Source organism: Alternaria dauci, chromosome 2, assembly GCF_042100115.1.
Source record: "Alternaria dauci strain A2016 chromosome 2, whole genome shotgun sequence".
Classification (NCBI taxonomy): Eukaryota; Fungi; Ascomycota; class Dothideomycetes; order Pleosporales; family Pleosporaceae; genus Alternaria; species Alternaria dauci.
In genome coordinates, this window is record NC_091273.1 from 1079187 (window position 1) to 1105900 (window position 26714).

General features: G+C 54.3%; 9 protein-coding genes across 9 annotated transcripts; 5 read left to right on the top strand and 4 right to left on the bottom strand.

The window, feature by feature from the left end:
- Positions 1 to 714: 714 nt before the first annotated feature.
- On the bottom strand, positions 715 to 2714 carry ACET3X_002427 (uncharacterized protein; the record flags this gene model as incomplete). Its single annotated transcript, XM_069449169.1, has 3 exons — positions 715 to 951; positions 1004 to 2551; positions 2703 to 2714. 3 exons carry the CDS (start codon positions 2712 to 2714, stop codon positions 715 to 717), a joined length of 1797 nt encoding a protein of 598 aa, XP_069308974.1.
- A 1779-nt stretch (positions 2715 to 4493) lies between these two features.
- Positions 4494 to 7501, top strand: ACET3X_002428 (uncharacterized protein; the record flags this gene model as incomplete). The annotated part of the gene is made up of 5 exons (XM_069449170.1): positions 4494 to 4551; positions 4961 to 5032; positions 5269 to 5335; positions 5400 to 6288; positions 6347 to 7501. The coding sequence occupies 5 exons, from the start codon at positions 4494 to 4496 to the stop codon at positions 7499 to 7501; spliced, it is 2241 nt and encodes a 746-aa protein (XP_069308975.1).
- Positions 7502 to 8528: 1027 nt separating this feature from the next.
- ACET3X_002429 (uncharacterized protein) lies at positions 8529 to 10680 on the top strand (the record flags this gene model as incomplete). Its single annotated transcript, XM_069449171.1, has 4 exons — positions 8529 to 9090; positions 9139 to 9171; positions 9225 to 10041; positions 10107 to 10680. 4 exons carry the CDS (start codon positions 8529 to 8531, stop codon positions 10678 to 10680), a joined length of 1986 nt encoding a protein of 661 aa, XP_069308976.1.
- Positions 10681 to 11338: 658 nt separating this feature from the next.
- Positions 11339 to 13852, top strand: ACET3X_002430 (uncharacterized protein; the record flags this gene model as incomplete). The annotated part of the gene is made up of 3 exons (XM_069449172.1): positions 11339 to 11459; positions 11517 to 12270; positions 12331 to 13852. The coding sequence occupies 3 exons, from the start codon at positions 11339 to 11341 to the stop codon at positions 13850 to 13852; spliced, it is 2397 nt and encodes a 798-aa protein (XP_069308977.1).
- A 708-nt stretch (positions 13853 to 14560) lies between these two features.
- Positions 14561 to 15517, bottom strand: ACET3X_002431 (uncharacterized protein; the record flags this gene model as incomplete). The annotated part of the gene is made up of 1 exon (XM_069449173.1): positions 14561 to 15517. The coding sequence occupies one exon, from the start codon at positions 15515 to 15517 to the stop codon at positions 14561 to 14563; it is 957 nt and encodes a 318-aa protein (XP_069308978.1).
- Positions 15518 to 16818: 1301 nt separating this feature from the next.
- Positions 16819 to 18761, top strand: ACET3X_002432 (uncharacterized protein; the record flags this gene model as incomplete). The annotated part of the gene is made up of 5 exons (XM_069449174.1): positions 16819 to 16825; positions 16877 to 17375; positions 17434 to 18044; positions 18090 to 18224; positions 18274 to 18761. 5 exons carry the CDS (start codon positions 16819 to 16821, stop codon positions 18759 to 18761), a joined length of 1740 nt encoding a protein of 579 aa, XP_069308979.1.
- Positions 18762 to 18897: 136 nt separating this feature from the next.
- On the bottom strand, positions 18898 to 19402 carry ACET3X_002433 (uncharacterized protein; the record flags this gene model as incomplete). The annotated part of the gene is made up of 4 exons (XM_069449175.1): positions 18898 to 18940; positions 18988 to 19245; positions 19299 to 19331; positions 19383 to 19402. The coding sequence occupies 4 exons, from the start codon at positions 19400 to 19402 to the stop codon at positions 18898 to 18900; spliced, it is 354 nt and encodes a 117-aa protein (XP_069308980.1).
- Positions 19403 to 19841: 439 nt separating this feature from the next.
- Positions 19842 to 24171, top strand: ACET3X_002434 (uncharacterized protein). The gene is made up of 3 exons (XM_069449176.1): positions 19842 to 20230; positions 20284 to 20437; positions 20491 to 24171. The coding sequence occupies exons 1-3, from the start codon at positions 20131 to 20133 to the stop codon at positions 24005 to 24007; spliced, it is 3771 nt and encodes a 1256-aa protein (XP_069308981.1). The 5' UTR covers positions 19842 to 20130; the 3' UTR covers positions 24008 to 24171.
- Positions 24172 to 25035: 864 nt separating this feature from the next.
- ACET3X_002435 (uncharacterized protein) lies at positions 25036 to 26074 on the bottom strand. The gene has a single exon (XM_069449178.1). The coding sequence runs from the start codon at positions 25966 to 25968 to the stop codon at positions 25162 to 25164; it is 807 nt and encodes a 268-aa protein (XP_069308982.1). The 5' UTR covers positions 25969 to 26074; the 3' UTR covers positions 25036 to 25161.
- Between the last annotated feature and the right edge of the window lie 640 nt (positions 26075 to 26714).

Here is a 26714-nt window from a genome sequence, read left to right on the forward strand (position 1 = left end):
AGTATTAAACGCTTTTCTTGACGCTACAGGGAAGCTCAAACTAAGAACTTCATTGTGCCAGGCAAAACGCAGATAGAGAAACCCAGACGCACATAGTGCGATGCCCATGTAAACTCCTTTGCGTCCAAGATTGATTGCTGAAACCCGGCCAAAGAGGAGTGATAAAAAAGAAAAGGGAAAAGTGACCGCCACCATGAACGCGATACCGCAGGAGTGAGAGAATTAAACTGATATGAGCAGGTCATGACCTCGTTTCATCGTGATGGGGATCCGGAAACGCTTTCCAATGGAAGTAGATACAGTCGAATGGAAGATTGCCTACTGCCTTGAGAACAGTGACGAGAGTAAGGGACCAGTGATGGGAAAGAGCATTGACGCAGAATGAAAAGGCCTAGGCCGGACAACCGTAAACTCCGTGCGCCGGGTGTCCGAACGAAGGTTGGACTAATGTAGCCTGGGAAGATTGCTGATGTTGACCTAGTTCCAAGAAGCCGCCAGAGCGCCGTGTATCCGTGAACAATAAGCAAGAATGGAGGAGATTTCGATGGTGACCATGTTGGTGTTGTTGCTGAGTTGCAGCTGACCGGCTGACTTGTACTGCCAGTCTTCTGACTGGTGGGTGCTGGTGATTGGCCTCTGCGAGTTGCGCTGTCGCACGAACCCTGAGCCACGTTAGAACACAGTCAAGTCAGAGCCGCATGGAGACAAGTGTATTCACTTTCGCCTCCACGTTTGGCTCGCCAGGCTGTCCCTAGACACAAAAGGCAGAGAGAAGCCCTTTGAGACCTCTGCCTCGACGAAGACGGAAGCGCGCTTATAGCGCTTATCAGTGTACTTCTCGTACACAGCAGCATGGTGCTTTTGGGGATTGTCGCAGCACTCGAGGATCACCGTTATGAGTTGGCGAAGTTGGGTCAATGTGTATCCGGAATAATGTACGTGTGCTTGCGACTAGGAGGGTATTAGCAAAGCTTGGTGAAGTGTACAGACGACGCAAACTTACCCAGTCACCCTTTTTTAGCATGAAGCGGGCGAGACAGTGAGCACCAGCGGACAGGAAGCTGGGAGCGCAACCGACAAAGCGCTCATCCATGACGGTGATTTCCAAAAAGTATTTTGATAGAGTACGAGTCTCCAAGTCGTAGTCGTCTGCCTTGCTGATGCGGCGGAGGAAGCTCATTGGGCCAGGCCAACCCAGCTCAAACTGAAGCATGCTAAGCATGAAGCGCTCAGCTTTCAGAACCTCGTCGGCAGTGTAAGCACCGTCGACCATGTATACAATCTCCTGCACTGAAGGGCAGTTGATCTCTTCGTACTTGGCAGCGACGAAGAGAGCAGTGGCGCCGACCAGCTGCAGCTTGCCAAGTGAGACGACCTTACATGAGAGGAACCGGTCGACATAGTTGACAGCGAGGAAAAGCGTCTCTGGGAGAAGGGTGAAGCGGTTGTGGACCTGGACAAGCCAGTCCATCAACACTGATCGCATCGACCATTGTATCTCGGCCTGGTGATCCATGTAAGAGGCGTTTGGCTTCATGCGCTCCTCAAGCGCGTGCATGTATTCAAAGATCTCATCACCGTACTCAGCAACCATGGAGGTGTCCCACTGCTCGTCTTCCACATCTTCGTCACTCCGATTTGCCTCGACGAATATCTTGGCAGCCTCCAGCTCGCGTTTTGTCTTTGCAGTGATCCTCGGCGCAAGGACCAGGGTTACACCGCCAGTTGTGTTGTCGCCACGCGATCGTAGCGAACGAGCAGTAGTGTAGCCGTCAGCATCATAGTATTCCTCATCTTCCTCCTCGTCCCAGTACTCTTCTTGGTCGAGGTCGTTGACCTTGGCAAGCTCTTCGTTGCGTTCTTGTTCCAGGACGCGTGCCTGCTCCTCCAATGCATCCAGGTATTCGTACCTGTCGTCCGCCCTGTTTTTTGACTCGGTCCTCTCTTCCTCTTCAGGGATGGTCGCTGCTTGCTGGGACTGTGCTGGGGCACGGTCCACGTTGGGAAATGAAGATGGCTGGGTAGGGAGAGGTTGGCGAGCAGGTACATTTACAAGTGCTGTGTCGCTAAGGGGCTCTGGCTGTGGCTCCTTGAAAACAGCAGTGGAGGACTTCTTGGACAGGACTTTGCGGTTGTCGGCTGTCGGTTGGTTGGCGTTGACATGCTTGGAAACAGCAGACGCGACTTCGCTTGTCTCGATTGACGCGTTGGCCTTTGTGCTGACGTTTGCCAGAGGGCGTTGTGCCGGCCGTGCCAACGCGCCAGCCTTTGTGATTTCCTTGACCGTGACGGCAGAAGTTTCCTTGAGCACCTCAAGGCCTTTCTTCTTTCCGGCGACCTGCATGTCGTCCTTTGCTACAGGTTGCCGTGTGGTATTGCTGACATCGCCAAACACGGTCCGCTTGGCTGCGGCCGCCTTGATGCCTCCGACCTGCATCAGTGTAGATAGTGCTGGTGTCGACTTTCCGCGCGAGTGCAGAGCCTTTCCAGCGGGTAATTGGGGCAGCGCGTTCTCGTCGCGTACACGGAGAGCCCTTGCAGGGCGTTGTGGCTGTGGAAAACTCTGTCAGCGGATGTCGGGGGACGACAGTCTGTGTGACTCCGGATATGCATCAAGACGCAGGCGGCATTGTCGACCTCGCAACGCGTCGGGCGAGGCTAGGCGCACAGAGTAAAGGCGTACAGAGAGAGAGCGGGCTTACCTTTGCGTCCATTATGCTCTCAGTCTGTCGATTAAGACAATAGTCTCGGAATGTATGTTTTGGTGACAGCGACGGTTGCGAAGTGGACGATAGGGGCAGCGGAAGTCGAGCGCTACAAAACAGTGGCCGAAATAAAGAAACTCTCCATCTAAGTTGGCGGCGATGAGATAGGCGGGTCGACGATGTCGAATGGCACGAGTGGTGGTGTTGACGACAACAAGAGCTTTAAACTTATATGGGAGCTTGTAGCTGTGCGCGATCCAGTTCTGTTTGTTTACTGACTGGATACTTGCCGCTAATCCCGAGGTGCTTAGCTGTGGAGCACGGGCCGCTCTTTCCCGAAAAGGCACCCGGAGCGCACGTCATAACCGAAACGCGTATCCCAAACCTCACCACAAAGACGTCCTTGCAATGCGCCCATGCACACGGCAGAGACGATGCATCGAGGATCTTTCAAAAGTATCGATATCTATACTGGACTATACTGGCCTAGTTGCAACCATCCCGCACACCAGCTTCCAGAGCTACACGTACCCCGCCAAAAGTCTGGGCAAGACGCGCGCGGCACACGAAATCACGGGGCAACACACGAAATCACGGAGTGGTCCGCTGTCGGGCGCCCACAGCCTGTCGATCAGCGCACTGCCACCAGATATCAAACGGCAGCCTGCGCTTGTCTTTGTTGCGCCGCCGTTGTCCCAGGCAGTATGGGGGGAACATGCTGCATCTGGGGGAACGCCGAATGTCCTGAAACCGGTGCTGTTATCGCATCTTTCCTTTGCTTTGTCCCCGCGGCGTTGTATAGGCCGAGAGCCTCACCGACTAACTGTGTGGACCGATGACATCCGTAGCGAGATCGCATAGAGCCAAAAATGCGCACAACGTCTTTTGAAAAGGTCCGCGACCCGGATCCCTACTGCATCGTCTTTGCGCAAAGTGCGGAAGACCTACACGTTCTGATCGACCCCTCATCAGTTAAAGTGGTTGTCCGAGCTTCACGCCACGGATGCGCAAAGTCGCATGCCGCGCTACGTATGTACCTTTGCCATGATCGCTGGTGCACATGCAGGGTCGGAATTTTGGAAGCAAGATAACAGACGGCCATAATCCGGTCGAAACATGGTTTCCACACCAGGGCGGGTGTGTGTAGGCCATCCGCGGGCTGATTTCTGGGCTTCGCGCTACCATCGTCATGATAGTGTGGGTCCGAGATGATCAGACGATTGCGGGAGCACATGTAGACATAATTCCTGGGTCGCGTAATTCACAAGTAGCACGAGCCTCTAGGGAATCTTGTGGCGACTCATTCAGGGACGGTCGTCTGCAAAGGGGAACTACGGAAGCAAGGTGTGTGGCATTGATTGTCGCACGGAGATCTCTCCAATAGACGCCCGGCACCACTTGCCAACGAATCCACAGCGCTTCACCCACTTTCGGGACCGGAAGCTTCCTTAGCATTCTGACTAGAATTGTGTGTGAAGGCGACCCGGAATGCGGTATTCGAGGACCCTTGTGTGCTCAAGAGGGCAAACGGGGTATCAGGGTGCTAAAGCTCGTCCTCGTCCTCGTCCTGTTCCTGTTCACATGGAACGCAGGCATGGCCTCGATAACAAGCAGCGTACCCGCCCATTGGCCATGTCTGACGTTGTTGAGATCGGCTCTCTCTCGCGCATGTGTAGTCGACAAGCGATTGAGTTGTCCTGTGGCATGCATTCTAGTCGGCTTCAACCATTGGGCGCATGGCTGCCGCCGAGTTGTCCCATGTTTCGACTTCACAGACAAGCACACAAGATGGGATGGGGACTGGGGCATTTCCCCGCTGCAGTACAGTGGCAGTCCTTTTGCGTGAGTGAGGGTGGGCTGTTCTTTGCGGTAGTGTATATGCTAGCTACCAATGGAGGCGCAATCGCATACATGCAGCAGGTCGGATGCGCTGTACTGTTTCGACGCACTCGACGATACAAATTTGATCCCCAGAGTCTGTGAATGCAAAGGCGACCGCTCTTTTGTGGTTGGAAGCGCATCCGGAAAGTGCGTCGTGACCTTGGGTGGTCCTAGTCGGTGTCTCTGTCGTTCGCTTGCGACATCTCTCATCTGCAACCCACCCTCCACACCATTCTCCTCAGTCCCACACCACATCCTCCTTGTAAGCCTCCAACCTTCCCATCAAGCCCCCGGTCCCTCTGAGATCGCACTCTGGCGCTCAGCCGTCGTCAATCCTGCTGTGCGCATCCGGGTCGCTAACGTGCCATCCGCAGCCAGCGGCGGTAGACTCACGCAACCGGATCGAAGCATCCACTGTCCATCTGGCTTTGTAGACATAACTGCTGGTATGTACATGTCTCCCTAGGCGCTTGCGACCGAGTTGGGCTCCATACTTGGTTGCGACGCCGCCCCTGGGTCTTCCGCGCTGTCGTCACATCCTCCCTGTAGTCCGCAAATGGCCAGCGGTGACGAGTCGCCCAACCGCCTCCAGCCCAGCCCAGGCGCCGTGGAACAGCACAAGGAGCACCCGAACTGCCATCAAGCCTCATCAGCGACCATCTGCTAATATGTCGCCTCCCAGACCCGACGCCCGCTTGTCCTCCCCCGACCGCCTCTCGTCCCAAGCCCTTGCGACACCGGCAGCATCGGTGCGCCGCTCAGCCACATAGACATACAGAAGCTCGTTTTAGGGGCTTTGGACTACACTCTCAGCATCCGAGACATTGGCATGCAAGTTTCCAACATGCTTGCGGAGCCGCGGGTTGCAGGCGCACAGCGCTGCCCTGAGGTCGAAGAGCTCCTGGCGGGCCGACACCACGACGCCATGCACCCCGTGTCTGGCTACGACATGATGCCCCAGAGGGAAGACTCGGGCATCATGGACGTCTATCCAAGCACCGAGACGGGCTCTGCGCACGAGTCCATGTCGCCCTCCAAGCAGACGCCCAAGAAGCACGTCAGCTTTGAGCTGCTGCTCCCCCAGTCTCCAGCCCACAAGGCCCGACTACCCATGCGGGTAGACATATACCCTCACGATACAACAGACTCCATCATCACCACAGTTAAGAACTTCTATGGTCTGTATGAGCGTCGGGGCGTCATCTTTGAAGACCGTCACGGCAACACGCTGATTGCGCGCTTCGAGAACTTCGAACACGGCATGACTGTCTTCGTCCGAGTCTCACCAGAGACTCTCGACGCTGATGACTACTCTCCTGATCCCCACCAGCAGACCATCTCGCCCCGTCGCGCGCGACCCCACCTCGACGAAGCCTTCCAGATGCTCCCGCCCATCCAGCACCACCAAGGCTCGAGAGCGGGGTCCCGCCACGCACGCCAGAGTCACTCACCACACCCAGGGCGTGGGCGGAGGAGCGCCTCGGTCGGCAAGCGCATGCGCCCGTCTATAAAGAGTCGCGGGAACAGTTCGCATGGGAGCTTCGCTGACGCCAATGGCGACGGCTACAGTGACAGCGACGAAGAGCATGGCTCTGTCAGCAGCTCGCGACGCTCGAGGAAAGAGCCATTGGCCAGCGCTGAGATCAGCGTTGACAACATTGTTGAAGGTGGCCGCCGCAAGCGTGCAAAATTCGACAGCTCGGTAAGTACCTACAGTGGGCATGTATCGTGCATTAGTCTGACACTCGTTCCTTGCATAGGAGCTGCCTCTGTTCGTACCGCCCCAAGTCCCCATGACTGCTTCACAGTCGTCCGTATCCCCTCAGCGACGTATCAGCGGAAACACTGCTGGCTCGCCATACTCTGTCAACCAGCAGACATTCTCATACTCGCATCCACTGCCCTCGCCGCAGAGCTATGGCCAGGGTGACAGTTCATACCTTCAAGGGCTGGTCACACCCTACTCTGCATCGAGCAATCAAGCTCAGGGGTACAAGTCTCGGGCGCGCGGCTCAGCGCAGCATTCCCACTATCGCTACTCTGGCAGCGGTGGAGCCCTCCCTACACCTGACACCACTCTTGCGAGCATCAGTGTCATCTCTGACGAGGATGTCGCTCGTCAGCTCATGCGCTTGGGTGATGCGTCCAACTTCTCCACCCATGGTCGTACGTCGACCTCGACGCTGGATGATGCCTTTAGCGGAAAAGCCGCAGCGTCTTCGAGCGACGAGAGCGCCGACGGTAGCGAGGACGAGAGTGAGCTTCCTCCTCTCCCGTACGACATGGCTCGCGCAATGAACGACCACACTCGTGTTTACGATGAGGCCGAGAGTAGCGGCGAGGACTACGAAGACGACCGAGATGAGTCGTTCAAGGGCCACAGTGACGAGATGATGCCAGGAGAACACGGCCATCGTGTGCACTCCGGTATCATCAAGGCTCGTTCCGTGTCAAGCAAGTCTGGCAAGCCTAGCAAGCCTCGTGCCGTCTCCAAGAGCAAGTCCAAGGTCAATGGCACGAGCAAGGCCCCAATGTCTCCGTCTTCTCTCCCTTCACAGTCACGCAAGGCTTCCAACGCGTCTTTGAACTTCCAGCATCAGCTTGGCGTTGACGAGGAGGATCTCTCGAGCAAGCCACGCTGCCAGCGCTGCCGCAAGAGCAAGAAGGGCTGTGACCGCCAACGACCATGCCAGCGCTGCAAAGACGCTGGTATCGGTGCGGAAGGATGTGTCAGCGAGGACGAAGGCAACGGCAGGAAGGGACGCTACGGACGTCACATGGGGGTCTCTGTCAAGAAGAACTCAGTGTCGTCAGCAACCTCGATGGCGCCTCCTCCGATGCATGACTACCACATGCAGATGGAAGGCTACTCGATGAGCACAGCGCTGGACAAGAGCAAGAAGCGCAAGAGGTAGCGATTGTCGCATCGTTTACTGTTGTCTCCAACATCAACTCATTCACACTCTTCTCTGGCGTTTTGGATAGCAAAGCCCTCGCATTGCATTACTGGGCAGTATCTTGAGCGACTGCCCGTCCTCTCCTTTCAGCTAGAGTAAAAGTGTCCTTTTGCAGTCATTCTTACAGTTGCGCAGCGACGAGCGGGCAGAAGTTGAAATTGCTATTGTGTTATAGGTTAGAGATGGGCTGGACAGGGGCATGGGAGGTATGGGAGGCACGGCTGGGTAGAGGTTGGGAATGTAGTGTAGGTTGTCTGTGTTGCACGCTTTGGCGCTTGCATCGGTTCTTGTTCCGGCCTGTTTGTTTGATACAGTAGCGAATCCAGTGCGAGACGTTGAATGATAAAAAAATCAAAAACATGTCGTTGATGCTACTTATGTCATCTGCATGTACATGTACGGCACGAATCCTTGCACAGGCGAGGTATTGGGTAACGGGTGCACAGCATTGCATGTGGTGCAGTCGAAAACGTCATGTCCATCATGACCACATGGTCCCCGTGGACGAGACAGATGACAGCCCCGAACGACCAAGGTAGAGACTGAGGTCAGTGCCATGGTCTGAACATGCCACGAGCTGTCTACCACTAGGACAGCACCAGAGTGTCAGCCCTGCGCTGGGGATCGGACTATCGGACGGGACTATTTTGAGACGAGGGCGAAAGCTTAAATCGGCAGGAACGGGTTTAAGCGGGGTCGTGTGGCTTGCAGGGGCTAGGGCGAACGAACCAGGGCCAGAGGCTGTGCTTGTCTGCCTGCAATTATGCCCGGCATAAGGCGTGCCTCCGTTGGGAGGGACAAGCCTTGTCTCGTCATACTCGTTTCTTGTCACCTCCCGCCCTCAGCGCCGTGTGTCCAGCCTCTCCATCACCCAGTGGTGACAAGTGGCACGTCGACGGACGCCATCAATTGCTGCTCCTCTTGACTCGTCACCAGCCACAGCTGACGCTCCGACCGTCGATCACCCCCACAGAACGCGACTGCCATGGCTGAAGGGTCTATCAAGTCGCGCATTGCAGCGCTGAACCTCGAAGAAGTGCATACGCCTGTACCGGGAGCCAAGCCAACCTATTCCTACGATGCCTCCACTGCGAAGAGGAAGCCACCTCCGCCGCCGCCGAGCTCGCGCCCGCCCGCCTACTCGCGCCAGACCGTCAACAACCCACCAGTCCTCAGCAATGCGCCCACGTCGGCGCGCCAACTCGGCAACCAGCCCATGGTAGTGCACGAATCCTCCAAAAACCTCAATGTTTTGCCCGCGCTCCCTGCTCGTCCGCCTCCGCGCAATGGCAGCACGCCTCGACCATCACCAGCACTGCCACCGCGCAAGGCGTCGGAGCCAAGCGTGAGGAGGCGCGAGTCGTCTGAATCCATTTCTACCATCGCTTCAGGCATATCAACACTGTCATTGGCTTCTGTCAAGACGAACGGGACAAGTCACAGCAATGCAAGTTCTGGCACGCTCTATCAGGTCAGGGCTCCAGTCTACGATCCGTCAAAGCTGCCACCGCTGCCAGCCAAGAAAGAACCCCAAGACTCTAAACAGAGTAAGGCGACGCTGGAAGCGATGAAGAGCAAAAGAAATCATGTGCCAGCTCAGGCGCTGCCACCCAAGCTGAAGGCTCCTGGTGAGGCACAGACAAAGACAGTCTGCTAGAACACGGCTAACGAAAAAGCGAAGATCCACCAGCAAGACCCTCTCTTCCCCCTAGACAGTCTATCGTTCGCGAGCAATCGCTTCGGCCTGTGCCAGCGCTGCCACAGAGGCAATCTCCAAACGACACCTCCCGAACGAACAGAGCGATCGCACCACCGCCACCACGACGATCGGCGTTGGACATGGGGTTCAATAACAAGGCTCCATCGCCTCCTCCTGTGCCTTCAACTCGGCCATTGGCGGTTTCCTCTGACTCGGCACCGAATCTTGGAGCACCACCGCCCGTCCCCATATCGTCAAGACCAAACCTCAGTGCAATCATGGCTTCCAAACCAAAACCAGGCGCAGTCGCAAGTTGCCTCGTGTGCCGCGACTTTTCAGGACCAGACAACCATGCTGCGCAGTTTCCTCGTGCTCAACTCCCCTCTTCTGACGTGGGTTGGCTTGCTCATCAACTGTGCTCTCAATTCCCCTCACCTACCGACAAAGCGCGAGCTATATTTACTTGGCTGCATCACAACGTTGACTACGATGCTCATTCGTTTTTCAACGGTACTGTATCGCCCACTACCCCGGAAAAAACCATCGCATCAGGCCTGGCAGTATGCGAAGGGTACGCCGGTCTGTTCGCTGCCCTAGCTCTGAAAGCAGGCCTCGAGGCCATGGTATGTTCTGGAGCGTCCAAGGGCTACGGCCACTCGCCTCTGCAGCCCGGACAAGCTGTGCCGCCCTACAAATCGACACATGCGTGGAATGCTGTCAAAATTGACAATGGAGAATGGAAGCTCATCGATTCCTGCTGGGGAGCTGGAGCGCTTGGGTGTCGGAACCGTGGCGAAGGGTACGTTCACAAAGCAAACTTGCTCACTATCTGTCAATGTTGAATTACTGACTAACATGCACCAGATATATTCGGTCTTTCAACCCTCGCCAATTCACCATGGACAACAACGAGTTCGGGTTGAAGCATTATCCGGGAGAGGCATCCCATCAGTTCCGTACTGATGGACGCATCATGTCCTACGAGGAGTTTATGCGAGATGACCAGGGCGGACGCGTTCTTATATTCGGTGACGCTTCCAAGGAACACGGCCTTGGTGAGCGAACCTTTGAACCGTCGCAGGCACAGATCAAGGTAAACGATCCATACGTCCCGGCGGTTGTTCGATTTCAAATGTCTTCCGTCTGTCCGCACTGGGACAATGCGCGCCATGGCAAGGGTGCGCCCTACGTTATGCTTCTGAGCGTTGCCGGTAGGGACGGGCGGAAACCGGATTACAAGCCGTTCAACACGGACGGGCGCACCTGGTGGCTCGACGTGCCTCGCATCGACCTCGGTGCACCGGGCCAGAAGATTTCCCTCAATGCAGTTACGGTGTTTAACGACAAGGATGCGCGTGGCATGAGCGTTGCAGCTTGGAACAACAAGACGGCGTACTCGTGCAAGTTTGGGGGCGTAGCCCAATGGGAGCTTGTTTGACGAGGAACTGGAACGTTGAAGTTACTCGCGACGATGGAATTTTTGTAGGGATACCCTGGAGTTGATGTGCTTTTGGGCCATGATGTAAGCTTCTTTAGATGAAGCCACGTAATGGGCGATGATAGTAATTCTTCCTTCTGTCTCCTATCCATGTGCTTACCAATGTGTACGGATCAACTCCTTTTCAACGAGTTGCACGTATCACAGATAAGGTACTCTATAGCTACACGTGGTCGCCTTGTTGTCAAAGCTGAAACGTAGACGTTTGTGTAGACGTTTAGGGCAGGACTTGGTGTTTACCGTGCGGCTCGATCAAGCGCGAGCTTATTTCGTGTTCAGGCATCTGCATGTGAAGATGCAGCCTTGGATCAGCAGCCGTTGGTGGCTCGAACTGTGGCTCACCGCTAGCGCCCCAGCACGAGTCGCGAAATAGTGCAACTGGGGTATGGGCTCCTCCTACCTCGAGTGCTCTCCACCTCCAACTCGTCTGACGTGGAGGTCGCATCTCCGTCAACATTCTGCACGACTGCCCGCGAAGTCGCCTGCACATAAGATCTTGCCCCCCGCCAGGCTTCCAGAAAATACCGCTCCCCCAGGAACTTTCGCTTCGTCCCAGGGCTTTGGAGCACCACGCTCGCCTGCGCCCTCGACCGCCAATATGGCTTCCAGTTTCGTCGGCTTGTCGGTCGCGGTGACGCTGCAGAGCCCTCCAGGCGCTGTCGTGCTGGGTGTCGTCAGTGGTGTTGATCAGCATACGGCTACTCTGACGCTCCGAGATGGTAGGTTCTGGTCCAAGGCATTGTTTATTTGTAGGCATGCGCTGATGGTTACAACAGTCTTCTTTCCAAACTCTGGCCACCGAGTGCCTTCGTACAACGTCGAAGGACACATGATTGCCGACATCAAAGTCACTCCCTCTGCGCCCGCTCCACAGCCTCTTCCACCGCGATCCGAGCCTCCAGCATACCCGCGATATCCTCAGAACCATGCTCAGCACCCGCCGCCGCACAGCGGACAACAGGTTCCGCATCTCGTCAGCCAACGCTCGTCGGTCCCGTCTACAGGCGCACCTGCCTACCCGAACGCTCGTCCAGCGCCCCGCCAAGTTGCTCCTCAGCCAACTCCAGCTGCGCCGTTTGTCGACCCCGCGATTCTTAGCATGGGAAAGCGCACCTCGGCCGTTCCTTCGTTGGGCTCTGCCGTTGCTGCGCCTCCTCAGGAAGCTCCTGCCACACCCATCAAGCCTATAACTGCTGCGAGCGCTGCGAGTTTACCAAAAAATGCGTCTCCGTTTGTGGGTCATGGAAAGAAAGTCAACGTTCGAAAGCCGAGTGCGGCCACTTTAGAGGGGCCGTTTTCGTCGCTGGACATTGCAGACGCTGAAGAGGCCGATAGCGAGACACGTACGGGACAGGTAGCTGCGCGAAGGGCAAGCATCACCAAGACTAGGACTGGCAAGCCAATGGATGATCCCAGTCCGCAGAAAAATGACGACAATGGCAAAAAGACCCGAAGAGGAGGCAAGTCGCGTAAGAAGGAGCTTGCTGCTCAAGAAAAGAAGAATGGCGACGTCGACACTGTCAAGAAAGGGTAGGTGGTATCTAGATCCAGAGGCCACTCGTCGTATCTACAAAAACTAACTTCTACTAGCAAAGGCAATGGCTGGAGGAACACCCCAATGCTACAAGCCGCCGAACAGCCACAGACAAGAACCCCTGGGGTTATAGGCGGCAGAGTCGGTCTTGCAGCGGCAAACGCTTCGAATCGTAAGACGAAACGGCAGCAGGCGCTCGAAGCCACAAACGGCTGGGCCACGGAAGGCGCTACAGATATCCAGGATATGCCCGAGTTCGACTTTCAGAGCAACCTCTCCAAGTTTGACAAGCGCACCGTCTTCAATCAAATCAGAAACGAGGACACAACCGCAGATGAGGATCGTCTAGTCAGCTTCAACCGCCTGGCAAGGCCTGGGACACACGGCGGCAAGAACCTGCATCCTACAGAAAATGTGCTAGATCGGAAGCTGAAAAGCACGACCAACACAAGCTCTGAAGAAGAGGAGGACGAATTTGGCAGCGGGCGCAATTCCAGACGTGCCATGTCGAGAGCCTCGATCAAGAGGGCGCCAACACGACAAGGCAGCAGTGTCCAGGCTGACTTGGATATGGTGGGCTCGGGTGTATTGCCGCGCACTAACCGCTCGTTTGTCTTGACTCGACCTTATGCGTCCTCGCATGCTACCGGTAGCCCTAGGCCGGGTCGCGTTGCTTCACCACCAGAGTCACCTCTGGAGTCCAGCGCGAAGGGCTGCTTACGTCTCGTATCAAATAACCGCAAGTGCTTCGCTATCACACCTGGTGCCATGCTGGCAGTGGAAGAGACTGCTGAAGTAGAGTTTGGTCTCAACGAAGACATCATGGCAGAGAGTTCAGGACGAGGCATTGCAGAAGTCGCTCTGACTGCGATAAATCCGGGCGGCAGGCGTCTCGCACGCGACAATCCTAATGCCAACCCCGTTATCGTCGTCCTAGCTGGTAATCACCGTGGAGGTGCGCGTGCCGTAGCAGCAGCACGGCACCTTGCTCAACGTGGACCGAAAGTCATGGTTGCACTGCTTGGTTTCGAACGCAATGCAGATTGGGACAAAGATATCCGACGCCAGGTCGAACTTTTCCGGAAGTTTGGCGGCTCCGTTCGTGCATGGAAAGACACGGAAGAAGCTCTGAAGCGCCTGCAGGCACCACCCGAGCTCATCATAGACGCCCTGCTTGGCCGTCACAAAGAGTTTGAGGCGCTCGGCGACGAAGATCAACGAGTGGTCCTCAACATTGTAGGCTGGGCAAACAAGTCAAGAGCAGCCTGCCTTGCTGTTGAAACGCCGTCTGGTGTCGGTGGCTCTACAGGGGAAGTGTCCATCTTAGAAGGCGAGCCACTAGAAGTCCGCGCAAAGTACATTGTATGTCTCGGTGCACCACGAACAGGCCTTGTAAAGGCGCTTCAAAATGGTGCCGGACGCGATCCACAGTGGCTTATCTGGATCGTGGATATTGGTGTCAACAAACCCTGGCGCAATGCTGGTATCAGCGGTGGCAAAGGCATCAAGTTCGGCGAGCAATGGGTCGTCCAGGCGCAGTTCGAGGAGCCAGCTACGGTGGACGGCGCGCGGGCTTAGGATGCTTTCACGCCAGAAATTGAAGAGGAGCCAGGAGATGGATACATCGCGATGCGTTTGTCCCAGCCGCAACGTCGAGTCGCGGTACAAAAAAGCTTCGTCTTGCCGAATTTTACCTAATACTCAATGTATACCTTTAGGGTACCTTTTCAGGCATAGGGGTACAACTCCGCGAACAACGAGCTTTTTGGCAAACACTTGAAGAATGGACAGTATTGTCCAAGTGGGCGGATCTGTGAGTTTGCATGCATTGCGTGGGCGTTTGTTGTACGTATGTGTTGAGCATTGGCTTCCAATCTGGCTTGTAGGATGATTAACGGCATTACGGGATACCAAAAGCTGTTGTTGAATAGTGGATTGCCAAGGGGCATAGCGATGCCTAGAGCGCGCAATAATGCATCTTACTGAAGAAGTTTTATAGTCCTGTATTTGTCGTCTGTCCATGTCTTCTTCCTAATCAACCAACATTTACACAGTCTAGGTAGGGCATCGCCCACTCTCTGGGACGCATGTCAGCTTAACCCGAGTCTTGATGACAGGACCGCATCACACGTGTACGATGTCATCTGTTGCGATGGCACAGGGCGCACTCTTTCGTGTCATGGTTGCGACAGGAGCGTGATTGCTGTATCAGATCGCAAACCCAGGGATGCATGCGAACCGGAGCATTGTCGAATAGTATATTACCATGCAATAATCGCAGCGGAATCAAAGGTGAGACCCAGCCTTCTTCCACTTTGGGCTCGTACTCTTACCTAGCCCAGTAAGAAAACCGTGTACCCTCTTGACAAGATCCTGGACTACTTCTTCCGGGTCATCGTCAAGGTTGTGGTGTGCCCCTGGAATCACGCCGCCATCTTCGTCGTCTACAACCCCGCCGCCTTCGCGAATTATTCTTGTCCAACGCTGAAGCAATGCTGCCCTGTCGATTGAAGCAGGCACATACGGGTCCTCGGATCCTAGCAGGAAGCATACCGGTGTGCTCATTGGGATTTTGCCAAATGTTGTCCCGAAATGTTCGTCGGAAAGGTCGCTCGAGAAGTAGTCGTCATCTCCGCCCTTTGCGAGGAGGGAATGTGCCCGGTATGCGTTGAGTGGTCCCCCCATGTCCTTGTATACAGCGTTGCTCTCGGGTGACAGGATTTCCTTGCCTTTGCCCGCATCGATCAATTCCTTGGATATCCTAATCGCTTCTTCTAGCTCTTTCCTCTTCTCACCTTCTTTGTAGTAGTCCTCCCATGCCTCTCGATCACTGACACCACCCTGCAGAATAATACCGTCCAGTGGCTCCCTCTCCTCGTGTCCCTTTCCAAGCACGTATTCCATGATATCTTGACATCCCGTTGAGTGGCCCATGATTACGATGTTCGTCTCTGGCCGTAACTTCCTAAAGTAAGACACGCATTCCCCGAGCTCACGTGCATCGCGAGCGAGACTACCAGTACCCCAGCCTTTGTATGACGAGGAGATGAGGACTTCGGCTATGACCCAGTCGGATGGAAGTTTACTGGCGATGGCGGAGGGATATGGAACGGTGAGGAGGCCATCTGTTAGGCCGCCAACCCAGAGTAAAGTGTTCGGTCTTGCGCTGGAAAGTGGGTGGGGGTTGTGTTCGAATGCGACGAGGCGTTTGGAGTACTTATGGGCGATGCCGTTGCATGCCATTTTTGCGATACTTGGTCGGGGACGGAAAGATAAACCAGATACAACTGCAGATGTGAAGATACGAAGTCAGTGTATGTCTCACATATGTTTCGTACAGTCAGAACTTACCTTGCGGTCGATTTGTTCTGCAAATGAAGCTCGTGCAGCGAGATCAAACAAGCAATGGATGATAGTAGATCACAAGCGCGAGCGAACAAGAATCGCGTTGACGAAGCTCGACGCGACGGTTGGTGGGGTGCAGATCAAAATCTAATCAGATGGCGGGGTAGCTTCTTCGTTGCCGGAGAGACTCCGCTTGAGCGCTCTCCAACTCCCCTCAGCTTCCAGATAAATGCACTTTATTTTAGAGACAGTCCGAATATCGCTCTACAGGCATTCTTTGCCACCGCGAACAAGCGTGCTAAGGCTGTTCTGGATATAATTAGAGTGCCTAAAAGCTTATAGTTCTATTGCGTTTGTAAGTTTTCTTGTTGTAAGCTGACGTTGGCAGCAAGACAGAGCTTCTTAGATGTGCACCTATTCAGATTTTCCCTTGTATACTGTAGAATGTATGATCGATGTAGAGGATCCCGAGCCAAGCCATGTTGATGTATTTCTGTGTAATTTTGAATGTGATTCCTGAACATGAGCAATCGTCCTCGCTCGTCGGCTTGACCCTGCAGGTCACGGATAATGCCCATTGCTAGTGCAATGCGCATTCTTTCGTGTCTCCCTTTAACGAAGACCTCTCGAAAAGGAGACGACCGGTACGGCGGCAAAGAAAGTTGTTCATGCCCAAGGTCGTTGATCGGGCTCTGCGCCGTGAGCACCCCGGTAATCCGAGACTGATAGCGAAAGAAGCAAGCATAGCCACATACAACAACCTCAACATCCTCCATCTTGTACCGAGTGAGGCTTGCCGTTGTTGTCAATGCGTGCTGTAGCAGTGGTTGGCAATCAAGCAGCTGTTCCGGCATCACCCAGAAGAGGAAGCCGGCACCTCTGCTGACATCTCGGTGTTCGGGGGAAGGTGCGACCCCACTGAATGCAAACTACCCCTCACACCCATCTGCATAACCCCACTCTGGGGCTCTCCAAATGCCTGGGAACAAGACGGAACACGGACGCGTTTCCGTGTGGCCACAGCAACGCGGCATTTGTCAAATGACACGAAGGAATGGGCGAAGTGATTTACGTGTCGCCGGGTCGGGGGTTGAAGGATCGATTAGTTCCTCGTCATGCTCTTCAGATTCCACCTGCCTTCTGTGCAATCTCTCTATACTTTTGGCACACTCCGCTAAACTGAAAATACAACAGCCACAATGTCATGTTGGTATTCTTGTCTTGCAGTCACACGGGTGATCAGACTAACAAACGCAGTGAGACACTTCATTCACGACCCGACACACCTTGTCGAAACTGCCCTTCTCAGTATCCCGAAGACGAACCCTTCCGTGCAATGCGACATAAACAACAAAATCATTTACCGGAAGAATGGCGCATCGCAAGTCAGCATAGTTTCCGGAGGCGGCAGCGGCCATGAGCCCTCATTCGCGTCGTTTGTCGGTGCTGGCCTACTATCTGGAGCAGTCGCAGGCACAATCTTCGCGTCGCCAAGTGCAGAGCAGGTGCGAAGATGTATCTTGCATCGCATTCAGAAAGATAAGGGTGTGCTCGTGATAGTAATGAACTACACCGGCGATGTGTTGAACTTCGGCATGGCCGTCGAAAAGGCGCGCGCCGCAGGTATTGAAGTCGACATGGTGGTGGTTGGTGACGACGCAGGTGTAGGGCGCGCAAAAGGAGGAAAGGTTGGACGGAGAGGTATTGCGGGAACAGTACTTGTACAGAAGATTGCTGGCGCGCTCGCTGCGAAAGGGTCTGCAACCACACCAGTGCTATGGCTTAAAGGTTGACGATTGTTAACATTATCGCAGAGCGAGTCTCAAGGATGTAACGCGCATGGCACAAATCGTTGCAGACAACACGGTCTCGATTGGATCTTCGTTGGCGCACGTTCATGTTCCAGGTCGGCGAGAGGCAGAGGAAGACGAGCTGGCAGAAGGCTTAGTTGAGATTGGAATGGGCATCCACAACGAAGCCGGCTCTGAGCGCAAGTCGACCGATCTGCCTGGCCTTGTGAAGACGATGCTATCGCACTGCTTGGACGTCGCGGACCAAGATCGCAGTTTTTCCAAGATCACCGAAAAGGACGATGTGGTGCTGCTAGTCAACAACCTAGGAGGCGTCAGTCCGCTCGAGCTCAGCGGGATCACGAACGAGGTCGTCGACCAACTAGCGGACAGCTTCAAGATCAGACCGGTGCGGATTCTGGCTGGTACCTTTATGACGAGTCTCAACGGACTGGGTTTCAGCGTCAGCTTGCTAAGGGTGGCTGACGCTTCTATGCTTGAATTGCTCGATGCGCCTGCGGAAGCGAGCGGCTGGTCAGCGGCAATTAGTAGCGGCACATGGGCACGACGAGAGGACGCGAAAAAGAGCGAGGAGCAAGTGGACGAAGAAGAGGTCCAGCCAAGTGACCTGAGGGGTAAACATCCGCCGCATTGCAAATGACATGTGCTAACATGGACAGTCAACTTCGCTCAGGCCAAATCAACATTGGCAGTCGCACTGAATAGGCTCATCGAGGCTGAACCGGATGTCACCAGATACGATACTATAGTAGGGGATGGCGATTGCGGTATCGGACTCAAGCGCGGCGCAGAAGGTAGGTCATCGTCACGTGTACATTGTTGCCTGGCGCTGACACCCAACAGCAATTCTGAAGATGCTCGAAACGGTAGAGAGGACGGATGATCTGTTGATCCTCATGAATCACATCATTCAAGTGGTGGAACTGGCTATGGACGGCACGTCAGGCGCAATCTATGCGATCTTCCTGAATGCGCTGGCCCATGGATTGCGACAAAACGCGCCTTCGTCGCCACAGCCTGTCACACCCGCGATCTGGGCCAAAGCCCTAGACTCCTCTCTCAAGGCACTTGGCAAATACACTCCTGCCAAACCCGGAGACCGAACACTGATGGATGCACTCTATCCATTCGTTGAGACATTATCCAAGACGGAGAGTATCGACAAAGCGGCAGCAGCAGCACAAGGCGGTGCGCAAGGGACGAAAGGTATGAAAGCGAGCTTGGGGCGAACGGTGTATGTTGGAGGCGAGGGGTTCCAGGAGGTGCCAGACCCTGGCGCGCATGGCCTCGCGGAGCTTCTGTTGGGCCTGAGTGACGGATTGAAGAAGTAGAAGTTGGGTATCGCTGTTTGATTCGTTCGGTGTTCATCGCCGTTGCGACGGTTATGTAACTTTTAATTCATTCAAACTCCATTCCGTGTGCCTCAATCTGGCGCTACCGTCTCAAATCTCCAATACGTCCGAGCTCTTATGATAGCAAAACAAGAATGACCGAGTCGCCTCGTAGAAACCTAGACGAGTCAGCGAATGCGCAAATATGAGTGGTGTATGAACGCACAGCTTAGAGATGAAGCGATCCTTGTTAACCTTCCTTCCGTAGCTACCGTTGGCTAACCGGGGAGTCTCAGTCCACATCTCTTTCGCATTCTCGAGAACCATGTTGCAATGACGGTCAAAAGCCTTGACACGTGCGAGAATCTTGCGGTTGTTTCGGCACGAGATTAGGACTTGTGTGCGCGAGCGGACGGCGGTCTGGAGAATAGAGAGGGGGCCGGTGGTGAGCTCGTGTTCTTCGACCTGGGCAACTTCGTACTCGCTAGGCAGCAATGTCAGTATGTGTAAGAGCTGAACGTGCAAGGGCGTACATACGTCAACTCGGAACGGGGCTTGGAAAGAAGCTCTCTGCGCAATGTTAGCTCATATAGCGGTGAGTGTTTGGGTGGTGATACGTACTGAATCTTTGCGTCCACCATTTTGTCGGCTTGAGTATAAGGCAAAAAGGGATAAGCTCGAAACTACTACAGTCAACTTCTCGCTCTCGAGTTTCGGCCGGCGAATTTTGATGTACTGCGTGGAGGAATAGCGCGCAAGGATGAGGTCCGACAGAAGATATGCACAGACCAAGAGCCGGTTGACTGACCTAGTGTGAGAAAGGAGGACACCACGGCAACGCGCTTTGATGGTGGATCGGTCGGCGATGGTATGAAGCAGGGCGATGAAGTGAACGAGCTTGGCAGAACTGGAGCTGGAGCTGCACTTTTTCCGTCACCGAGCCAATCAACGCGTCGGGTGTGGGGCTGTGACTTTCGCATGGAAGGTGCGTCACGCGTCTTTGTCCTCCCCGCGTTAGCGCGGCGCGGGTAGCGTCAAACCTCCGAGCTCGTGCATCCATCTTCACTTTCACCTCACGACATCATCAACGACGCCCTCCACGTTCATTTTCTTCCCTTCTTCCACGCGTGCTGCTGCCTGTTTCGAAAATCTCTGCATGCGAAACTACTTAACGACCCGTTTGCCCCGCCAATTCGTCTTCCCGTCGCTTTTAGTCTCGCTGCTGAGTTCACCTGTAACGCGTTCGCGATGATCGCACGCCAGCCACCGATCGCGATATAACGTTGACCACCACACTTGTATCCACGACAACCTTCTTGTCCCTTCTTCAACACGGCCAGTCTATCCTTCACCAACTCTATAGGCAGCCATGTCGACACCACTCGGTACCACGCCGGATCCTAGTGCCCACACGCCCTCTGTTACCCAGGAGAGCACCATGGACGAAATTCCGCGCAGGCAAATGCGAGGCAAGCACATCTGCACATTCATGCCGTCTTGATCTAACACAGCTGCACTACAGTCAAGGTACTCTACACGTTCGACGATCAGAACAAGTCAAATTGCCTGGCCCGTTTGCCAAGCGTGCTGAATGTGCCTGTTGTGTCGCTGGACGAGACTACCGAAGTGGGAGTCATCGAACTCAAGACCTGCATCCAGGCTATTGTAGCTGCAAGGTGGGTCAACTCCTTCGCTTATTGGTTGCAGGAAACAGTGCTCACTATTGCAGCCCCGAGCTTGTGGCCAAACTAGGTCATGACTTTACCGTATACGCTTACGATTTCTCCGAGTATGAAACGCCCCTGGTAGGCCAAGGTATGCTGTCGTGGATCCTTGCCTCAGCATCGCCCACTCCCAATGCCCCCGCCAAAGACTCTCAAACCATGGTCACAGGTCGCGTGTGTAAGAATATTCTTGGCATCTTTTCGAACGGGATCAAAGAGACTCTGGAGGTCAAATTGAAGTTGGTCCCTGTTCCGACATGCATGCAGAAGGAATATGTGGAGAATATGGAGCGGTATCACAGCCTCAGTCAGCTGATGCCTGAAGGTTTCGACTACAACGCCTGGTCCGACTTTCTAAAAGAGAACCCAACATTGGGTCATCTGGCCCAACCAAATCCGTACCCCGCACAGCCATCGCCACGCCCTTCCATCGGTGGTGTCGAGCCATTCCACCAGATGCTTACACGCCAGAGTCCGTCCCAGGAGCCACCCCGGAATGACTCCTTCTACGATCAGTCTAACATGTCTTTCATGTCTCAGCCGACTAGGGCATCTAGTCCCGCTATGAGTACTATCTCATTCCACCACTATCAGTACAACCCTCCGTCACGGCCAACGTCACGGGCCTCTGTGCGGAGTGAAGCCGCCCCGCCGCCTCAGCAGTCGCACTTCAGCGATCCTTATGTCATCGAGCAACAGGAGGACGGACCCCCGAAGAAGAGGGCTCGAATCACGCAAACCACGAGGCCTCGGAACACGCCGTTGAACGCCCACCATGATTCACTACGAGTGACGGCTAGCACAGCAGCATCCGTACGTCTCCTCAAACCTGCACTTAGCACCTCAGGAGCTGCTTCGGATATGGTACCCCGTGCGCCAACCCCTCGCCCTGGTGAAAAGTTCGGTCAGCGGGGATCGCGCCGCCCTCCGGCCCCGAGCGCTTTGAGGCATGCATCCATGGATGGAGGACGACCGTACATGTCTCCTTGCGAATCTAGTGCCTTCTCGGATAATGCACTGGAGTCGGCGGATGAAAGAGACGGAAGCCCTGGAGATACCCCGATGCCTTCATCGCCTCCCATTGGACCGAACCGAACCGCGTCGCCCGATGGCTCAAGCCCGAATCTGCCAATGTTGCCCCCGAACGACTCCGGTTTCGTTAGTGATATGCCAACAAGCCGAGACGGCGATAGCATGGAACTTGATAAGCTTTGGCATGACAGAGCATCACAAGAACAACGCCGCAAGTCCATTACACAGCCAGTCACGGAGAGTATCGAAATGGACATGGGAACTGCTCAGGCCTTTGATTTCGATAGCATGGACCAAGATATCTTCAACTCGGTGTATTTCCAGGATCAAGATACAAACGACGATAGTGATCTGATCGCAAGGCTTTCGATGGCACAAGATAACAACAACCTCGATAATAAGACTACCGACGCGTTCCAAAAGTCACGAGCTACAGTGTCGACAGCTGGCTCGCCTGATGGTATGGTGTCGCAGGCTTCACCCACAGCGGAAAGCGAAGCACCAATCTACAGTCGTTCCGCTACCCCGAATCCTCCTCCGAAACAAACAAAATCTTCCAAGCCAAGAGGACTTCCCAGGTCTCATACGTGGTCTGGAGCCGAGCCTATGTCTGATGCACCCACACCGTCAGAGTGCGGATACCCCCGAAGTGGATCAGGCGCGAAGAGGAAAAGGATTATCAAGAACAAACTAGATGCGGCTATTCGGAAAGGCGAGATGCCCACCCATTGTGTAAACTGCGGAGAGATCGACACAGTCACATGGAGGAAAGCTTATACACGCGTGGAGAAAGGCTCACCCAAAGACATCGAGCTATCTACTGACTCGGCTGGTACCGACATCATCGCATATGAAATAATCGAGCCGACATCCGAGGATGGCGAGTCAAAATACCGCATCTTCAAGAACAACCTGACGCGCGAAGACAAGGACACAGTAGCCGCAAAGTCTTCTGATGCGTTCGAGGAACTCAACCTGTGCAACCCATGCGGACTCTGGCTTATAAAAAAGTTTTCGATGAGGCCGCAGAAGGTATGGGACAGAGCTGCACGCCTCGCGAACCGAAAGAAGCAGCAGAAGGTGTCACGCTCCAAATCTATGAGCGGTGGCGACGATCTCATGTCTGATGCTGTCTTGCCTGAGTCTGAACCTGCCATGCCAGCTGAACAAGAGCGGGGTGCTTCATCTATCGACAAGACTCAAGAGGGGACGATGGCACCACCAGCTGCCGCGCCTAGTGCACGTGAACTTGATTCTGAAGCTGCGCAGGCTGCCCTGGAACGAGCCCTTGAGTCCAGCCCTGTCGGAGTCAGAGGGAGCAAGGCCTCTCCCATCGAAATCGACCAAGATCTTACGCCGAAGCCTACAAGACGACTGCTCTTTTCTTCACCTAGGAAGCAAGGTCGGCGCAAGACTCTGGCTGACCCACCGCCTGCCCCTGTCGCTGAGCCAGTCACCACTCCAATGTACCTCCCTGACGATGACGCCCCCAAGAAGCCCCGTTGTCAACGGTGCAAGGAACTCAAGAGAGGTTGTGACCGCGAGCGACCATGTGGCCGTTGCGCAAACGCTGGTATAGGTCACGACGGCTGCATTCCATGTGTGACAAAGCAAACTTGTTGGTTCGAGCAGCCTGTGGTGCAAGTGGCTACCGTTGATCAGGAGAACCCTGATAAGGAGAACTGTCCGCCCCCAATTGCAGAAACAGATGACCTAGCCCATCTTTTCGAAGATTCTGCCCCGCCAAAGACTACGCCGAAAAGCACACCCAAAAAGGACCAGATCGCCCAAGACCCCTTAAAAACCCCTACTCCGAGCACGCGCAAACGCATTGCCCTAACGCCGAGGCGATGTGCAGGGAATGGAGATACGTCTTTGACGCCTTCCCGTAATATCTTGACTCCTCGCACCACACGTGCGGCAACAGCTGCACCCGACACACCATTCACCCGTCAGCTCAACGCGTTGTTGTCTGACCACCCAATCTCGTCGCCTCCTCAGGGTATTGACTTCTCGGCCTTCCCTACGTTTACCACGCCCGGTCGCACTGATGCTCAGTTTGGCGAGTTTTTGCCTGACGACTTTCTTTCTAGCGATATGCCTGCGAGCAGTTCACCATCCAAGAATGGCTCGTTGGGGCTCGGTTTTGACCTCTACGAAGACCCCAACACTTCCACTGTGGGGCTGTGGAGTGGAGATAACATATTCGACAACGAGACCATGATGTTGGACATGGAAAATGACTCCAAGCGCGGTAGTGTAGATGGAGATGACGGACCAGATGCCGCTGCGTTGCTCAAGATGAACGTCGGTGGTATGACGGTTGACTTTGCCGCCATGATTGAGGAAGTCGTTGGTGCTGCCAACAAAGAGGCAGACGCGACCGAAGCCGCGAATAAAAATGCGGAAAAGGATATCAAGCTTGAGCCTAGGAGCCCAGAGGCTGAGAGTGAAGGCGCGGGCAAGACACCCGATGAGCCTATGGTTTAAGGCTTAGGACTTATCACGGCGTTACGATTCTACATACCCATCACTCCGACACCCAAGGCGTTTAGCGATTTGCGTATTCATGGCATGAATACACGAGAGATGATCAATCTTGTATACTAGTTTTTACACGTCTGCTTAGCGCTTGAGCTCAGCCGCCTGTTCGCGGACAACAAACGTGATACACGTTTTTATATACCCAATATATGGCTTATACTGTACACGTTCTTTCTCCGTTCTCCTCTTCTTCGTCATCCAATCATCCGATTCTACCACCCATGCAGATTGAACATGTCTCCCGCACTGTTGTGTCGGTGGTGCGGGCTTGCTTATCATTGGGCCAGCGCGGCGTGCAGGTATATCTGTATTCGATCAGTGTTTGTCCGCAGAAAGTGTATGTGGCATTGCAGGAGTTTCACGTCGTGCTATACGGGGGCCGAGAATATAAGGTTGTGAATTAAGGCGTTCGATATTTTGATGATACCCCACCACTTGAAGAAAACAAAAAGATCATGGTGAGCAGCTATTGGTAGCTGTGTAGAGTGGGTACCCGTGGAGTCTATGTAGAGCGTCAAGGAGGTGAAGAACGGCTTCCTGTAAAGTCTACTCAATTTAAGTATAGGTCATGCTATCTCTCTCAAGAGTTTCAGTATACAACACGATGGCTTCCACTAGCATTGGGTAATGTACCTAAGTAGCCAGCCTTGGAAGTTTCTACAGGAACGACGATGAGGGTGGTCATTATAACCGGCTTCAAAAATATTCCATGTGAAGTAAGAGTTATCGACAATAGACGCGCGATTTGCAGTCGGACGATGAAAAAGGGTCTTGCTAATAGATATCAAATGCGTCGTGAGTGTATGCAGATTGAGCCACGTGATAGCGTTGCGCAGTCGCGTTTGATGACGTCAGAGTCTCGTCAGATGTGCTCTTATCATCGATCACACATGCACGCTCATCTGCCGTTGTAACAACTACACAGCAGCACCCAAAAGGAGATACCTGCACGCAAGAAAGAGCACACGAGAATGTAATTCAGTATGTTTTGTTCGTTTTGTTCGTTTTGTTCGAGCGCTGGCTCTGAACTCGTGTCTCTACAAGATACGCTGCAAAAACATATATGCTACCATTATCCCGTCATCACTGCTTCCAGCAGCTTACTGCGATGATCCACCAGAGATGGTCAGGACCTGACCGTTGACCCAACCACCGTCCTCTGAAGCGAGGAAAGCAACGACCCTGGCAACATCCTCGGGTACCGCACACCTTCCGAGTGGGCAATGGTTTGCCATCAGGGTTTCTATCTTCTCCGCTGGCCAGTCAGGCGAACCGCCGGGGATGTAATGCCATGCGTTCTGTGTGAACATGTCTGACTTGATACCACCCGGCGCGACACCGTTGACGGTGATGCCACGCTTTCCGAAGTCGGTCGCGAACGCCTTGATGAAACCGATGACAGCCATCTTGGAGGCGTTGTAAAGGGCGTGGTCCTTGACACCGAGGAGACCAGCTGCGATGGAGCTCATCAGGATAATGCGGCCGTTATCCTCAATGTACTTATACGCGGTCTGACCAACGAAGAACTGTGCTCGTGTGTTCAAGTTGAATACGTGGTCGTACTTCTCCTCACTGATCTCCTCCGTTACGTCCCAGCTCTCAGTTCCCGAGTTGCTCATGACGATGTTGATCTTGCCGAACGCCTTCTTCGCCTCCTCGAACAACCGGTGGATCTCGCTGACTTTGCTGACATCGGCCTTGATGGCTACGGCTTTGGCTCCGTTGTTGAAACCCTTGATGATTTCGCAGACCTCGTTTGCTGGGCCTTCGGATGAGACGTAGTTGACGATGACAGAGGCACCGCGCTTGCCGAGCTCAATGGCGCAGCCCCTTCCAATACCGCGACCGGCACCAGTGATGAGAGCGACTTGTCCCTCGAGAGAGGCCGTGGGCACGCTGATGACCATTTTGATAGTGTGTAGGTATTTAGACGAATGTAGATGGTTGTGTAACGGGATTTGGGACTTCAAAGTATAGACTTGAAGCTAATGAAGTGCAAACGTGAGAATGAATTGGGTATCTTGATTATGTCTCTCATGTCATACCACCTCTTTATAAACATCTTTGCGATTCGATCTCAAACGATGGTCTTCACGGGAGGGTGCCGCGGGCGGGGATCCGAAGAAACGAACACCGAAAATAGCTGCTTCAGGGACCTGCGGCTCTACACCTTCGCACCCGAAGCTCTAGTCGTTTTAGCTACACACAGTTAAACCTCCCGGTAGACTCTGCAGTCCCGTTTCAAATGTCGTGGACGAAGTGCCGGCTGTTGTACGGCCGTCGGAAGGAGGAGGGGCCACGGTTGTCCCCCGAATGAGGGTGTTGAGACCTGCAATGGAGATGCGAGAAGAAGTCCGACATGGCAAATACTTCATACTGTACCAGCGATGCAGTTCATAACTTCCTGTGTCCCCGACAGGTACGGACTGGAAATTCCGAGTTCTGCTGACCGAGCCCTGATCGTCGGCACGATGCAGGGAGCGCCAGCGGATCTACCCATGGCGCAGGTACCGTTGTTAATGGTACACGGCCTTTGCCATTGACCTGCAGCGTTCATCAACGACGTTGGAGGCCGTTGGACGAACGGCCATGCGAAAACAAATTTGAAAGCACAGAGGTGTTGATGTGAAGAATGAGGCGGTGATTGCCTGCC

Bases quoted from the DNA above. Each gene is read 5' to 3' on its own strand.
- ACET3X_002434 (XM_069449176.1), top strand. From the start codon at position 20,131: ATGTCGACACCACTCGGTACCACGCCGGATCCTAGTGCCCACACGCCC. The intron at 20,231-20,283 runs GCAAGCACATCT...GCTGCACTACAG, and splicing joins TCCGCGCAGGCAAATGCGAG to TCAAGGTACTCTACACGTTC. The intron at 20,438-20,490 runs GTGGGTCAACTC...TCACTATTGCAG, and splicing joins CAGGCTATTGTAGCTGCAAG to CCCCGAGCTTGTGGCCAAAC.
- ACET3X_002435 (XM_069449178.1), bottom strand. From the start codon at position 25,968: ATGGTCATCAGCGTGCCCACGGCCTCTCTCGAGGGACAAGTCGCTCTC.